This window comes from Rhinatrema bivittatum, chromosome 2, assembly GCF_901001135.1.
Source record: "Rhinatrema bivittatum chromosome 2, aRhiBiv1.1, whole genome shotgun sequence".
NCBI classification, from domain to species: domain Eukaryota; kingdom Metazoa; phylum Chordata; class Amphibia; order Gymnophiona; family Rhinatrematidae; genus Rhinatrema; species Rhinatrema bivittatum.
In genome coordinates this window covers 103,631,760-103,646,313 of record NC_042616.1, presented here as the reverse complement: position 1 = coordinate 103,646,313, position 14,554 = coordinate 103,631,760, and the positions used below count along the sequence as shown (strand labels likewise).

Below are 14,554 nucleotides of genomic sequence, written 5' to 3'. Positions count from 1 at the left end.
CACACACTCTCAATGATTCTGCCAGCAAGTATACATAGTAGCCCGGATAGCACTAGCATGCAACTGGAGGAGCCATCAACTACCATCAATAGAAATAATCATACGACGTTTACGCAACCTACAAGCATTGGAACACCACAGCCCTTTGCCAAAAATGTCTGCCCACTTACCGGGCCCTTTGGGCTCCTTTTAATTCTTGGTATCAAATTTCTGGTACCCTTTAATCTGTGATACACTAAGTCCCTTTGATATTCTTGTTTCTTCTTAGTGTCATGTCATATACCAGGACTTTAGGACTCTTTGAACTGTTCTCTTCTGTTGTGACCATGACACCAGCCGACCTGCATGACTATTTCACTCTTTGTACTCTGTCCATATCCTCAACAATGCTGTTTTAGCTTTCTCATAATGCTTTGTTACCGTGCGTTCCATGCATAGATAAAGATGTTTGATTTTGATCATGTCAAGCTTTGCATGACCAAAGCCTGATTGGTGGTGGGAGGGGGGTGGGATGAATAGATTGCACACTTAAAAAATGTTGGTTTTTTTTCTGTTTGAATGTTGTTTTTATATTTTGCAAACTTCACAATAAAAGCTTTAAATACAAAAAAAAAAATCTACACATAAAGCTGTACCTCCTGTTACAGACTGTATGAAAGCTGTACTTTCAGTTTCTCAATTGCCATTGAGTTACCTTTGCATTAGTGTCCAAGCTCTCTTGTGCTTCAGCACATTGTACCTGGGACATGTCTGAGCCCTGCAGCTCTGAAAAAGAAGAGACATGGAACCTGCCTGAAAGGCTGATTTAAAAGTTCATTAGAAATCTAAAATCTTTTTGTAGCACTTAGTATAGTAAAGCGGTTAACTCTTGTTAAGTAGGTTGTGATTCAACCTAAACAAAAGATCTGAGAGAGATTCAGCTCCCCCTATGCAGTCTCATAGAAACTTAAGCATTTTGGCAGCTGCCTCGTTGTATAGTTCTGTGCACACTATTACCGCACATACCCTATTTATTTATTTGTTTTTCTATACCGACATTCAATTTGGCATATCACATACCTTATAGCCAGTTTTCAACATGAATCTACCTAGATTGTTTCTCTTTAAATATGTGTATATTTTTCACATGCAGGCAGCCAAGGAGAAATAAAATAGCATGCATTCTTTAGATTGGAAAATGGAATGTACAGTGCCTTGTAAAACTCTTCACAACCTTGTATATTTTTCTTATTCTGCTCTCTAAAAATACATATCAGAATGCATTAAAGTAGGAATATAAGAACATGCCATCCTGGGTCAGACCAAGGGTCCATCAAGCCCAGCATCCTGTTTCCAACAGTGGCCAATCCAGGCCATAAGAACCTGGCAAGTTCCCAAAAACTAAGTACCGTATTTGCCGGCGTATAGGACGCAGTGGCGTATAAGACACCCCCTTTTTTATACATATTTTTAAGGGAAAAAATAATTTTCTATATAATTTTAGCAAATGTTAAACTGACTTATGATCAGAACTTTGGGATACTAAATCAACAGCGTCCGGTGAGGGGGGGAGTGATGCGGTGGCGTCGGAGTGATGGTGCGCCGCTCGATTGGCCGGTGCTTGGAAAAGGGGGCTTGCTGCGCTTCGGCAAGCCCCCTTTGCCCAGCACCAGCCACTCAGGGAGCGAGTCTGCGCCGGTAATCAAAATTCCAAGCCTCATCCTTAGAGGTCAAGGGTCCTTCCCTTAGTAAACCGAACAGAAAACCGGAAACAGCATGGGGACATGCTGCCCCTAGAAGGGATAACTAAAAAGTCCCCATTTTAATATGGTGGATTTATTGAGAACTCACCATCTCAGGAATCAAAATTACCGACCAAAATGATAAAGGGAATGGAACAGCTCTCCTATGAGGAAAGAATAAAGAGGTTAGGACTTTTCAGCTTGGAGAAGAGATGGCTGATAGAAATATGATAGAGGGGTTTTAAAATCATGAGAGGTCTAGAACTTGTAAATGTGAATCGGTTATTTACTGTTTCGGATAATTGAAAGACTAGGGGGCACTCCATGAAGTTAGCATGTGGCACATTTAAAACTAATCTTTTTCACTCAATGCACAATTAAACTCTGGAATTTGTTGCCAGAGGATGTGGTTAGTGCATTTAGTGTAGCTGTGTTTAAAAAAGGATTGGATAAGTTCTTGGAGAAGTCCATTACCTGCTATTAAGTTGACTTAGAAAATAGCCACTGCTATTACTAGCAACAGTAACATGGATAGACTTAGTTTTTGGGTACTTGCCAGGTTCTTATGGCCTGGACTGGCCACTGTTGGAAACAGGATGCTGGGCTTGATGGAGCCTTGGTCTGACCCAGTATGGCATGTTCTTAACTACTCTTAATTTTGTATCATCTGCAAATTTGATTACCTCTCTCGTCGTATTCCTTTCCAGATCATTTATAAATATATTGAAAAACATTGGTCCCAGTACAGATCCCTGAGGCACTCCACTGCCCACCCCCCTCCACTGAGAAAATAGTGCATTTAATCCTACTGTTTCCTGTCTTTTAACCAGTTTGTAATCCACGAAAGGACATCGCCACCTATCCCATGACTTTTTACTTTTCCTCGAAGCCTCTCATGAGGAATTTTGTCAATGCCTTATGAAAATCCAAATACACTACATCTACCGGTTCACCTTTATCTGCATGTTTTTTAACCCCTTTAAAGAAGCAGATTTGTGAGGCAAAACTTGCCTTGGGTAAAGCCATGCTGACTTTGTTCCATTAAAACCATGTCTTTTTATATGTTCTGTAATTTTGATCTTTAGAACACTTTCCACTATTTTTCCTGGCACTGAAGTCAGCTAACTGGTCTGCAGTTTCCTGGATCGCCCCTGGAGCCCTTTTTAAATATTGGGGTTACATTAGTCAACCTCCAGTCTTCAGGTACAATGGATGATTTTAATGATAGGTTATAAATTTTTACTAATAGATCTGAAATTTCATTTTTGAGTTCTTTCAGAACTCGGGGGTGTATACCATCTGGAGTTTTTCACTGCTCTACACAGCATATTCTACACTATCGTCATGAAAGAACAATGATATAAATATTCTGAAAGAATATAAAACCTAAAAGACTTGATTGCATAAGTCACACTCTTTGTCCTAACAAATGTAAGTTAGCTCTGGTTCAAATAAATTGCCTTAAGGCCCATAAGTTAAATTGATTCCACCTGTGTCCAGTCATAGTAGTGAGTTGATTTGAATACTCCTGCATGAAGAATCAAACATTTTCTGTTGTATGAAATTAGTTTGAAGCAAACGACCAAACATACTCAACAAGGAACTGCCAAAAGATGATTCAGGATAATGTTATTCAAAGATACATACTGAGGGAAGGCTATAAGAAAATGTAAATGTTTTAATATTGCCTGTAGCATGGTCAGGTCCATCATTGTAATGTGAAAAAAGTCTGGCACAACAAGACACTACTGTGATCAGACAGTCCTTGCTGTGGGTTAAGGAAACAGCTGCATAAGGTCACTGTGAGTCCTAAAATTAATTGAAAAGAACTACAGAAGTCTCTGGCTGAGTCTGGGAAAAAATGTTGACTGTTCAAGATTACATCACAAAACATGGCCTGTGTGGGAGAATAGAAAGAAGGAAGTCACTACTGAAGAAAAGTCATGTTATGTTCCGCATTATGTTTGCAAAGAAACACTTAGAGAGCACTGCATGATGTGGGAGAAGATTTTGTGGTCTGAGGAGACCAAAGTTGAACTTTTTGGTCTCAGTGCTAAGTGCTAACCCGACAACTTTACAAAAATTCAAATCCCTACTACACAAATACAGGCAAACCACAGACAGAACAAAAAAGGACTTCTATGCAGAAAGAATTCAACAATACCAATTCAACCCACGCACACTATTCCAATATGTCAAAAGCCTCGTGACTACTCCAGCCCACACAAGCTCAAACAACAATGATGAATCAAAATGCGAGGAAATAGCCGCTTACTTCAACAACAAAATTCAAACCATCTTAACACGATTCAAGACTCCTACCGTGCCTAACTCAACTGCATTAGTTCCTTCCATGCCTAACTCTACATCATCCTTAATAGCGGCCATGCCAGCGGCGACTAACTCAATTTCTAATTATAACACCCACAAAAACAGTCTCCAACTCACTGTGGCATCTACACATACCAACCCTTTGAATCCAGTCTCTCAAAAAAATCTTGAAATAAAACTTACCAACTTTGAGATAACGAGCATTGAAGTAGAAACAATACTAAAGAAAATGAGGCCAGCGCTTCACCCCACTGATAAAATGCCCACAAAAACTCTACTCTCCATTCGATCCACAATAGCTAAACCCATTGCAAGAATTATCAACAAATCCATTACAACAGGAAATGTACCCTCTCAACTTAAACATGCAATAATCACACCTACAATTAAAAAATCAAACTTGGATCCATCTGACCCAGCAAACTATCGTCCAGTCTCAAACCTTCCCTTCATTGCAAAAATTATGGAAAGAATCATTAATAAACAACTCGCTGAATATCTAGATGAGCATCAAGTTCTTTTCCCTTCGCAATATGGATTCAGAAAGCTCCACAGCACAGAGACACTTCTGATATCACTATCAGAGCTGCTTCTGAAAGCCCTTGACTCCGGTCACTCATACATCCTTGCCCTCCTAGACATATCAGCCGCATTCGATACGGTAAATCACAACACACTCATTACTCGCCTCACAGAAATTGGAATCTCCGGCACGGTGCTACTATGGTTCCAATCATACTTGAGTAACAGGACCTACAGTGTTAAAAGTGGTTTATGTGAATCCAAGCCAAGAAATCTTGCACAAGGGGTACCCCAAGGATCCTCGCTTTCATCAACCCTGTTCAATATTTATCTCACACCACTCTGCCAGCTGCTCTCAAAACTAGGCCTTCAACACTTCATTTACGCAGATGATGTAGAGATCATCATTCCCATCACTAGTTCGCTCAATAATGCCCTGATCACCTGGAATACAGCGCTATCAGAAATTAAAAAAACACTCACGGACAATTACTTGGCTATCAACACCAACAAAACAGAATTACTCATCATCTCACCCTCAAAAAACACCACCATGAGCAAAATGGTTCTGACACAAACCAGCCCACCCATAGCACAACAAGTACGCAGCCTGGGAATAATCATTGACAGCAATCTCACATTCAAAAAATTCATACTGGACACGGTCAAAAACGGATTTTTCAAGCTCCACAACCTAAAACGTATCAAGCCGCTCTTACACCCATATGACTTCCGCACAGTTCTTCAGGCAACCATACTATCAAAGATTGACTACTGCAACACTCTGCTATTAGGCCTACCTAAAACAACGCTACAACCATTGCAAATGTTGCAAAATGCTGCAGCCCACATCATTACTGACACACGCCGCCACGAACACATTACGCCTGCACTTCAAGCTCTACATTGGCTTCCTGTTACATCCAGGATTATATACAAAGCTATCACGCTAATACATAAAGCCATCCACAACAACAATATGAATTGGTTCCTGGAACATCTACACTTTAAAGATTCTTTCCGACCAACTAGACCACAGCATCTAGCCAGACTACCGATCCCCTCACCGAAAACGACCAAACTTGCATCTACAAAAGCACGTTCGTTCATCATAGCAGGATCAACTATTTGGAACAGCATGCCCTCTGACCTACGCCAAGAAGCATTCCACAAAAAATTTAAACAAAACTTAAAAACATGGTTATTCAGAAAAGCTTACAACTAACTGTCTGGGTTCAATTCCTATACACTCCTATCCCCTCCATTACCTCTTGGTCTCCCCCTTCCCACCACGCCCCTTCCTTATCCTAATTCATTCTCTATGGAATTGAACGTACATTCATCAAGAATCATAACTAAGTGAATTGCTATTGCATCAGACCTGTTTACTCCCTTAGATATACTAGACTGTATTCATAAGAGTTGATGTTATAATTGGTTGCATTGTTGTCTGTTTTTTCAGTTAATCTGTTGATCTGTAAAGCGATTGCTAAGTTTTTGTTATCTGTAAACCGAGGTGATGTGCTTCACGTGTCCCGGTATATAAAAACTTTTAAATAAATAAAATAAATAAGTGATATGTGTGGCATAAAACAAATATAGCACATGGTCCTGCTAACACCATTCCTACAGTAAAGCCTGGTGGAGGCAGCATTATGTTGTAGGGATACTTCGCAGAAGTGGGGACAGGGAAGCCTGTGAAGATTGATGGAAAAATGGATGGTGCAAAGTATAGCCAGATTCTGGAGGAAAACCTGTTCCAGTCTACCACAGACCTGGGAGTGGGGAGAAGATTCATCTTTTTGCAGGATAATGATCCTTAGCATAAAGTAAAGGCAACAATGGAGTGGCTCAGCAAGAAGAAAGTGAATGTCCTTGAGTGGTCCTGTCAAAACCCAGGCCTGAATCCAATAGAAAATATATGGCAAAACATGAAGACTGAAGTCCACAGATGATCCACAGATAACTTCAAAGAGCTTGAGCCCTTCTGCCAAAAAAATGGGCAAACACCACACCATTCCACAGTGCAAAGTTAATTATGTTTGGACTATTACTATAATTGTTCTTTCATGATAAGTGTAGAGTATGTTTACATCAGAGAAACAAACGTATACTTTAATGCATTATGACTTGTATTTTTTACACTACAGAATGTGAAAATTATATAAGGGTGTGAAGACTTTTACAAGACACTGCACATAATCTGCTTTCCTCCCTGAACTGAATGCCCACAGGAATGCCTCTTAAGTTGGCTAAAAGTATGCATGCTATGGGAGTCCACATGTAATTTTAACTGAGTAAAGAATGGCAGTTTCAGATAAGCCAATTTACCTGGGTATACCGCTATTAACATGGGTAAACCGTTATGAGCATTGCCCTTGCCAGGTCTATATGCAGTATTATTGTGTGTTAAGATTTTTTTCTGATGATTTTGCATTTGTGGTTATGGTTTGTTTTATGTTTGTGGACATGATGTGTGTTTATTATGCTGTGTCAATGCCAAAAAGTGTGTGGGATAAACACAGAGGATCCCTAATGCCTAAAGGATATAAATGAAGAAAAATGGTAACCTGCATGTAGCAGTATTTTATGGTAACCTGCTTGGAGCGGTAGTTATTACTCTTATGTTGCTGGGCAGATTAGATGGACCACTTGGTCTTTCTATTGTCATTTACTATGTTACTATGAATATCTGCTTTGAGCATAGGCCTGGTAAGGCAGGCTATGAGCAATAGAATTCAATTAAATTAAAATATTAACAGATTAAACAGAACAGTGCACTCAGTAAATAATTATAAATAGTTACTTTTGAAATTATTTGGATTAATAGTTTTTTACAATCTGCTTATTTTAATTTTGAACTTGCATTAACTTTTATTGCATTTTTATAAATATAGGTGCATTGGAAATAATATGGATAAATCTAATTTTGTCTCTGTATTTTATGGATTTTTCTAGAGAGAGGATGGTTTTCTATACCAATGCTCCTTTCCATTCTGAAAGAGATAACGGAGATTTATTTGGCTCAGAGCATTCATAGTGCAAATGCAGAGAGTGCAACAAATTTTGCTGTTGTCCAGAAGGTGTTCCAGAAAATTTTAGAAAACGTGGCACGCAGGTTAAGAAAAGATCGGGAACAAGCCCTGCAGGTATTTGTTTCTTCTGCTGCAAGGTTATAATGCTGAATTAGGAAAAATAATTATAGATCAGTAAACATTACTTTACCCACAGTGATGCTACAATCCATTTTTGAAGTTTTTCTGATGCTTGTTGCTGTACATGTACCATGCAAGAGAGAATTTAGACTATACCCTCAATCTTTAAAGTGAACATTTTTATTCTGCTTCAGAATACTTTTATAGGAATATAATGGGAAAAGCTGAAGACTGTTTAAACTAAATCTAAAATAACAATGATAGGATTTAGTTTAATTGTACTTTAGTAATAATTACGTATATTGTATTTCACTGTTGGTTCTTTTCTGTTGGCAGTATTTTGATTTGTAGTCTGCTTTGAAGGATTATTTTTTTGGTGAAGGTAGCATATAAATGCTTGAAATTAAATTAATAAAATACTTTGAAGAAAGATATTTGCTAACCTATTTATTTTAGATTTAGCTCTATTTTTACTGGTAGCTCAAAGCAAGTTGCATTCAGATACAGTAAGTTTTACTTTGTCCCCTGAGGGTTTACAATCTAAGAGCTGGATTTATGAAATTGCTTTAAATATCGCATGCAGTAGAAAAAGGGGTGTGTTTTATGTTAATTCCTAATTATCGACATGTGTGCTACATCAGCACTTCGAATAGGTATTACCGCAAAGTGCATTAACTTTTCACACATTGCGATAATTGTATTTTCTTAGCTCAAAGTGCTCATTTCACCACTTGGTGGGGGAGGGGGTTGAGAGAGAGAATCTACAAGGCCCTTGTAGTAGTAAGCTATTTATATCTCTATAGAAGGCCCACCTAGTAACTCAAGGAGAGGTTTACGTAGTAGTGTAGAGGTCAGGGGCCACTTTTACATGCAGAGTAAGATGTACGAACAGAACAGTACACTCTTGTGAAGATTTGATGTCCTTCGGAGTGAGGAAACTCACACAAAGATGAGATTTGTGCAATGTTCTCTCACCTTAGTTTGATGGGCTCTCTACCTGAATAAGCTAGGTTGAGAGAACATTGTACAAATCTCATCTTTGTGTGAGTTTCCTCACTCTGAAGGACATCAAATCTTCACAAGAGTGTACTGTTCTGTTCGTACAATTCACTCTGCATGTCAAAGGTGGCCCCTAACCCCTACATTACTACCTAAACCTCACCTCGAGTTACTAGGTGGACCTCCTATTGTAGTATAAATAGCTGCTTACTATGATGCCACTCCAGAGTGTGTGTGTGTGTGTGTGTGTCTGTCTGTCTCTCTCTCATATCTCTGTCCCTCCCCCAGCCTAAAAATGCCAAAACGGCATTTGCGAAACACCATCACGAATTGTATTATGGGCATAACGCACAATATCACACAGCTTAACACAATTGAAAAAGGTGTAGTTATTTTTGGTGTTAAAACTGCACTATTGTCCGTTATGGCTTCGCAAAGTGTGAAGCCAGCCCACTTTTTCGGAAATCCCGCCCCTGACTCTGTCCCAATCCCTCCCCTTTTAAAAATTTGCATCCCGCCATCTGTTATGGCACTTATTGCGAAAAAGCATTAACACACGTGAAAATGCGATTTGTCCAAAGGTAATATATTTATATATTCTCACAGGACAAGCAGGATGGTAGTCCTCACAAATGGGTGACATCATTAGTATGGAGCCCAATCACGGAACACTTTTGTCAAAGTTTCTATAACTTTGACTGGCACCTGCTGGGCATGCCCAGCATGGCACCAACCCTGCATCCAGCAGGGGACCCCTTCAGTCTCTTTTTTTTTTCTGCAGAACACGCAGGTTAAGGAGATCTCTAGAGATTTGTGACCGGAATTTTCCTCACGGAACTTTTTCCAAATTTTCAAAAAATTCTACCCCATCAGGGTCCCCCTATCGATTCCGTACTCCGCAGTTGAAAGGGAAGGCTTTACCCTCGTTTGCAGTCAATTCCCGTTGAGTTTTCCCTTCAGGGCCTACTGGCCATCGACCGCACCACAGCTAAATTTTTGTCGAAGCCATGGAGTCTGGTTTTCGTCGGTGCTCAGACTATCCTCTGACAATGTCCATCAAAGACCCGCATAGGTTTTGTGTGTTATGTTTGGGGTTCGACCATGACATCCTAACTTGCACCAAATGTGCCCAAATGACACCGAAGGGCCGTAAGGCCTGCTCAGAGAAAATGAAGTTTCCTAGCGTGTAGCAGATGGACTCAGGACCAATGGGTATAGTATACTCCTGATAGCAGTTGGAGACGGATCAGATTTCAATCTGACTGTCAGCCCTAGTACATATACCCTTGCAGGAAGGTGCAGCTCTTCAGTATTTTCCGTCTCCATAGCAGTTAGGGACTCTATGCACGCTAGCACAACGTTAGAGTAATTTTACAGAAGAAAATCTTACCTCTACAGCGAGCCCCGTTCTCTTGCGGTGACACGTGTTGGGACCCTCCCCCAGTTGAGAATTCCCGAGGTGATTTCCGCGATCCCTCTGAGGTAAGCCTCGGTCCGGCAGCCGACACTCAGTGGGGACCTAGCTCCTGACATTGGGTGAGGCTGAGAGGCAGAGGGTGCAACCTCGAGCGCGGCGGTGAAGGTATTTTCCCTCTCCCCCCGCAGCCGGAGACTGCCCGGAACAAAACCAGGAAGCGCCGAGACAAGGTAAGGTAGAAATCTATTTAAAAGTCTCCGGTTTCCGAAGCTCGAGGAGATGCACAGGTCGCCAGCCCGGACCAGTGCCATCGGATTGATTGGCCCTAGCAGGGCTAGACCCTGGTCAGATCCGAGGGCCCTTCCACATGGAGACCCTCCGAGGTGGTCGCCATATTGTCCGCGTGGTCGCCGTCACCATTTTGGCTCTGTTCGCTGCCCTGTCCGCCGTTTTGATTTGTGCGCACAAATACCTTGTGCGCACAACGTCGCACACACAAGTACCGGGCGCACAAGCGACGCGCTTAGCCATGCGCGTACTGTGCCTGGCACATAATTTCGACCTGTGCGCACAACACTGCGCACATCTTCTGGCACGCGCACACCAAACCTAAGCGCGCAACTTTGCAAACCGGAGCGCACAACTGTATGGTAGGCGCACAAGCCATGGCACCACTGGAAAATTGACTCAAAGCTCAGGGCCTTTGCCCCATGCCATATTAGAGCTGCACAGCATGAAAACGCCACGGCCCTGGGTATACAGTGCGAAGAGGCCCTAGGAGCTCCAATTCATGGCCCTCCCCAGGCGGTACCGGACCCCAGCCTCTCGAGCAGTACGCTGGACCTAGCATTACACAGCGGTACACACACCCCCTCAAACGGGGCTCCCCCAGGGACATGGCACCCCCTAGTCTAGACCCAGCATCTATCTCCTGGGTGGAATTCTTCAAAGGTCTGCATACCTTCGTCCACATGCAACCGGGGGCTCCGTTAATACGACCTCAGGCTCCACCAGAGGACCTCAACATGCCAGGACCCTCTATGCCCAGGGAAGTGATCCCACTGCCCAGAAGCCCCACCTTCGGGGACACAGACATCTCAGATGAGGAGTCAGAACCCCTGGAGGAAGGGAAACTCTCTCCGGGGACAGAACCCCATCGAACCATAAGACACTTCTTCACCAAGGACGAGCTTCCAGACCCGGTCACACACAGCTTAAGAGCTTGCCATCCCAGGCACGTGTCTTGGGGGAACCTAAGACGAACCCACTTTTGGAGGGACTCTGTCAGACCTCTCGCCATTTCCCACCATTACAAGCCGTCCAGCAACTAATTGACCTGGAATGGGATGCCCCAGAAACCACGTTCAAAGGGGGCTGGGCTCTGGCAGCCATGTACCCTCTGGACCCAGCCGCCAAAGGTCTCCTGGCATGTCCGAAAGTGCGCAGACCATGGCATCCAATCTCGAAGCGCACTACTATCCCGGTGGAGGGAAGAGCAGCACTCAAGGATGCTCAAGACAGTTGTCTGGAATCTATCCTCAAACAGTCCTTTGACATCTCCGCTCTGTCTTTACAGATCGCGGCCTGCTGGGCCGTGGTGACACGCGCCTGCTTAGCACAGACCAGGAACAACACTCCTGGGGAAGCCCTGGAACCAGCTGTATCATTCCTCATGGATGCCGCTTCGGATCTGGTACGCACAGCAGCTAGAGGAGTCTCATCTAGCATGGCAGCCAGAAGACAAATCTGGCTCCGAAACTAGTCAGCCAATGCATCTTCCAAAACGAGACTCACAGGGATGCCTTTCAAGGGAACACTCCTGTTCGGAAGCGAACTAGAGAAACTAGCCAACAAATGGGCGAGTCCCCACTGCCGCGGCTACCAGAGGACAGGAATAAGAGAAACCAGCGATCCTTCCCCCAGACCTCCAGGGGCAGAGGATCACAGTGCCTCAACCCATATAGAAGCTCATATCAAGTGGCCCGCCCCACAGGCTGGAGCCAGTCCTTTCGGAACAAGCACAATAAAAGGGAAGCCAGCTCGGGCCCAGGCCCCAACCACACCCCACAATGAAAATCAGCTGACTCATCCAAAGGAAGAAGCCATAGGGGGCATACTGGCTCTATTCTACCAAAGATGGGTCGAGATAACTTCGGACAAGTGGGTCCTATCCAAGAGGGATATTACTTGGATTTCCACCACCTCCCTCCGGACAAGTTTGTGGAATCTCCCTGCCACGACCCTTCCATGAGAATGGTAGTGGAAGCTACACTGACCAGATTACTTGCCTTAGCGGCTATAACACTGGTGTCTCCACAACAAATAAATGCTGGCCATTATTTCATCTATTTTATCGTTCCCAAGAAGGAAGGAACGTTCAGACCTATCCTGGACCTCAAGGCGGTCAACCGTCACCTGAAGATTCCTCGCTTCTGCATGGAAACCCTATGCTCGTACTAAGGGCGATACCTCCCTGGATCTGTTGGAAGCCTACCTACACATTCCGATCCATCAAGGGCATCTGCGTTTTCTACGCTTCTCGATCCTGGGCCGTCACTACCAGTTTCGGGCATTACCTTTCGGGTTAGCCACTGCACCCCGGATGTTCACCAAGATCATAGTGGTGGTGGCAGCAACACTGAGGAAGGAATCTGCGTGCACCCTTATCTAGACGATTGCCTGATCAGAGCGAAATCCCCAGAGGAAAGCCACCAGGCAACCAACAGAGTCAAAACTGTACTGGAGAGCCTTGGGTGGGTGGGCAACACAAAAAAGAGCTGCCTGCAGCCTTCCCAATCTCTAGAATACTTGGGAGTCCGGTTCGACACCAAACAAGACAAGGTCATCCTGACACCGATAAGAAGATCAAAACTGATGACCCTGTTGAGCGAACTTCTCCTCACAGCATGGGATTACCTACAAGTTCTCGGCCTCATGGCATCCACACTGGAAGTAGTCCCATGGGCACGAGCTCACATGAGACCCCTACAACGCTCACTACTATCACAATGGAATCCACTGTCCCAGAATTACACCGTATGGCTTCAGCTCCCGGACAGAGTTCGAGCCCAACTACGATGGTGGCTACAAGAAGGCCATCTGAGCCAGGGAACGAGACTATCCTCCCCAACCTGGATCCTACTCACCACAGATGCCAGCCTACAAGGATGGGGGAGCACACTGCCAGGAGCTAACCGCCCAAGGGCAGTGGAACAAAGAAGAGTCTGGATGGAATATCAATCGCCTAGAAGCCTGGGCAGTCAGACTAGCCTGCCTAAGGTTCGGTCACAGACTCCGAGGCAAAGTGGTCACAGTAATGTCAGACAGTGCCACAACAGTGGCCTACATCAACCGGCAGGGAGGAACCAGAAGCCAACAGGTGTCTCTAGAAATAAATGCCATGGGCGGAAGTGAATCTTCAAGAGATCTCGGCCGTTCACATTTCCGGGAAAGACAATGTCGCGGTGGACTACCTCAGCAGAGAAAGTCTAGATCCAGGAGAATGGATGCTTTCAACCACAGCATTCCAATTGATAGTAAACCGTTGGGGAACACCAACCATGCACCTCCTGGCAAACCGGTCCAACGCCCAGGTACCCAGTTTCTTCAGCCGCAGACGGGAACCTCAGTCCCAGGGAATCTATATCCAGGTACAGACCTGGCCATAGGAGACTGTTATACGTCTTCCTGCCATGGTCCCTATTGGGCGCGATCATCCACAAGATAGACCACCACAGGAGACCAGTACTTCTAGTGGCCCTGGACTGGCGAAGAAGACCGTGGTACGCAGACATGCGAAGACTGCTGGCAGGGAACCCCCTGCCGCTACCTCCACACACAGACCTGCTCCAACAGGGACCGATCCTCCACGAGGATCCAGCTCGATTCTCTTATGGTCTGGCCATTGAGAGGACTCGCCTAAGGAGGAGAGGATACTCGGGGGCAGTAATTGACACCCTACTCCAAGCACGCAAGTTCTCCACATCCCTAACATACATAAGGATTTGGAGAGTGTTCGAAACCTGGTGCGAGGACCATGACATCATACCATGTTCAGTCAAAATTCCTGCGATTTGGGAATTCCTACAGATCGGCCTACAGAAGGGATTGTCCCTCAACTCCATCAAGGTACAGGTGGCCCATTGTCATGCTACGGAACCGAGAGCGGCAGCATAGCCTCTCACCCGGATGTCTCCCGCTTCCTAAAAGGAGTCAAGCACATCCGACCACCCCTAAAGTGGCCGGTGACTCTTTGGAACCTCAACCTGGTCCTAGATTTCCTAGCAGGAACCTCCTTCAGACCTCTCCGCGGCCTGTCTCTCCGACTATTAACATTGAAGACGACCTTCCTGCTGGCAGTCTGTTCAGTCCGTCGTATATCCGAGCTACAAGCACTGTCCTGCTGGGAG

At 44.2% G+C, this 14,554-nt stretch overlaps 1 protein-coding gene across 3 annotated transcripts in view; it reads left to right on the top strand.

The window, feature by feature from the left end:
- NCAPG2 (non-SMC condensin II complex subunit G2) overlaps positions 1 to 14,554 on the top strand; it is a 327,980-nt gene that overhangs the window by 253,379 nt on the left and 60,047 nt on the right. For all 3 annotated transcript variants that reach the window (XM_029588506.1, XM_029588507.1, XM_029588508.1), the window contains one exon: positions 7,533 to 7,723. In XM_029588506.1, coding sequence (XP_029444366.1) covers positions 7,533 to 7,723 — 191 coding nt within the window. The remainder of the gene's footprint in view (positions 1 to 7,532; positions 7,724 to 14,554) is intronic.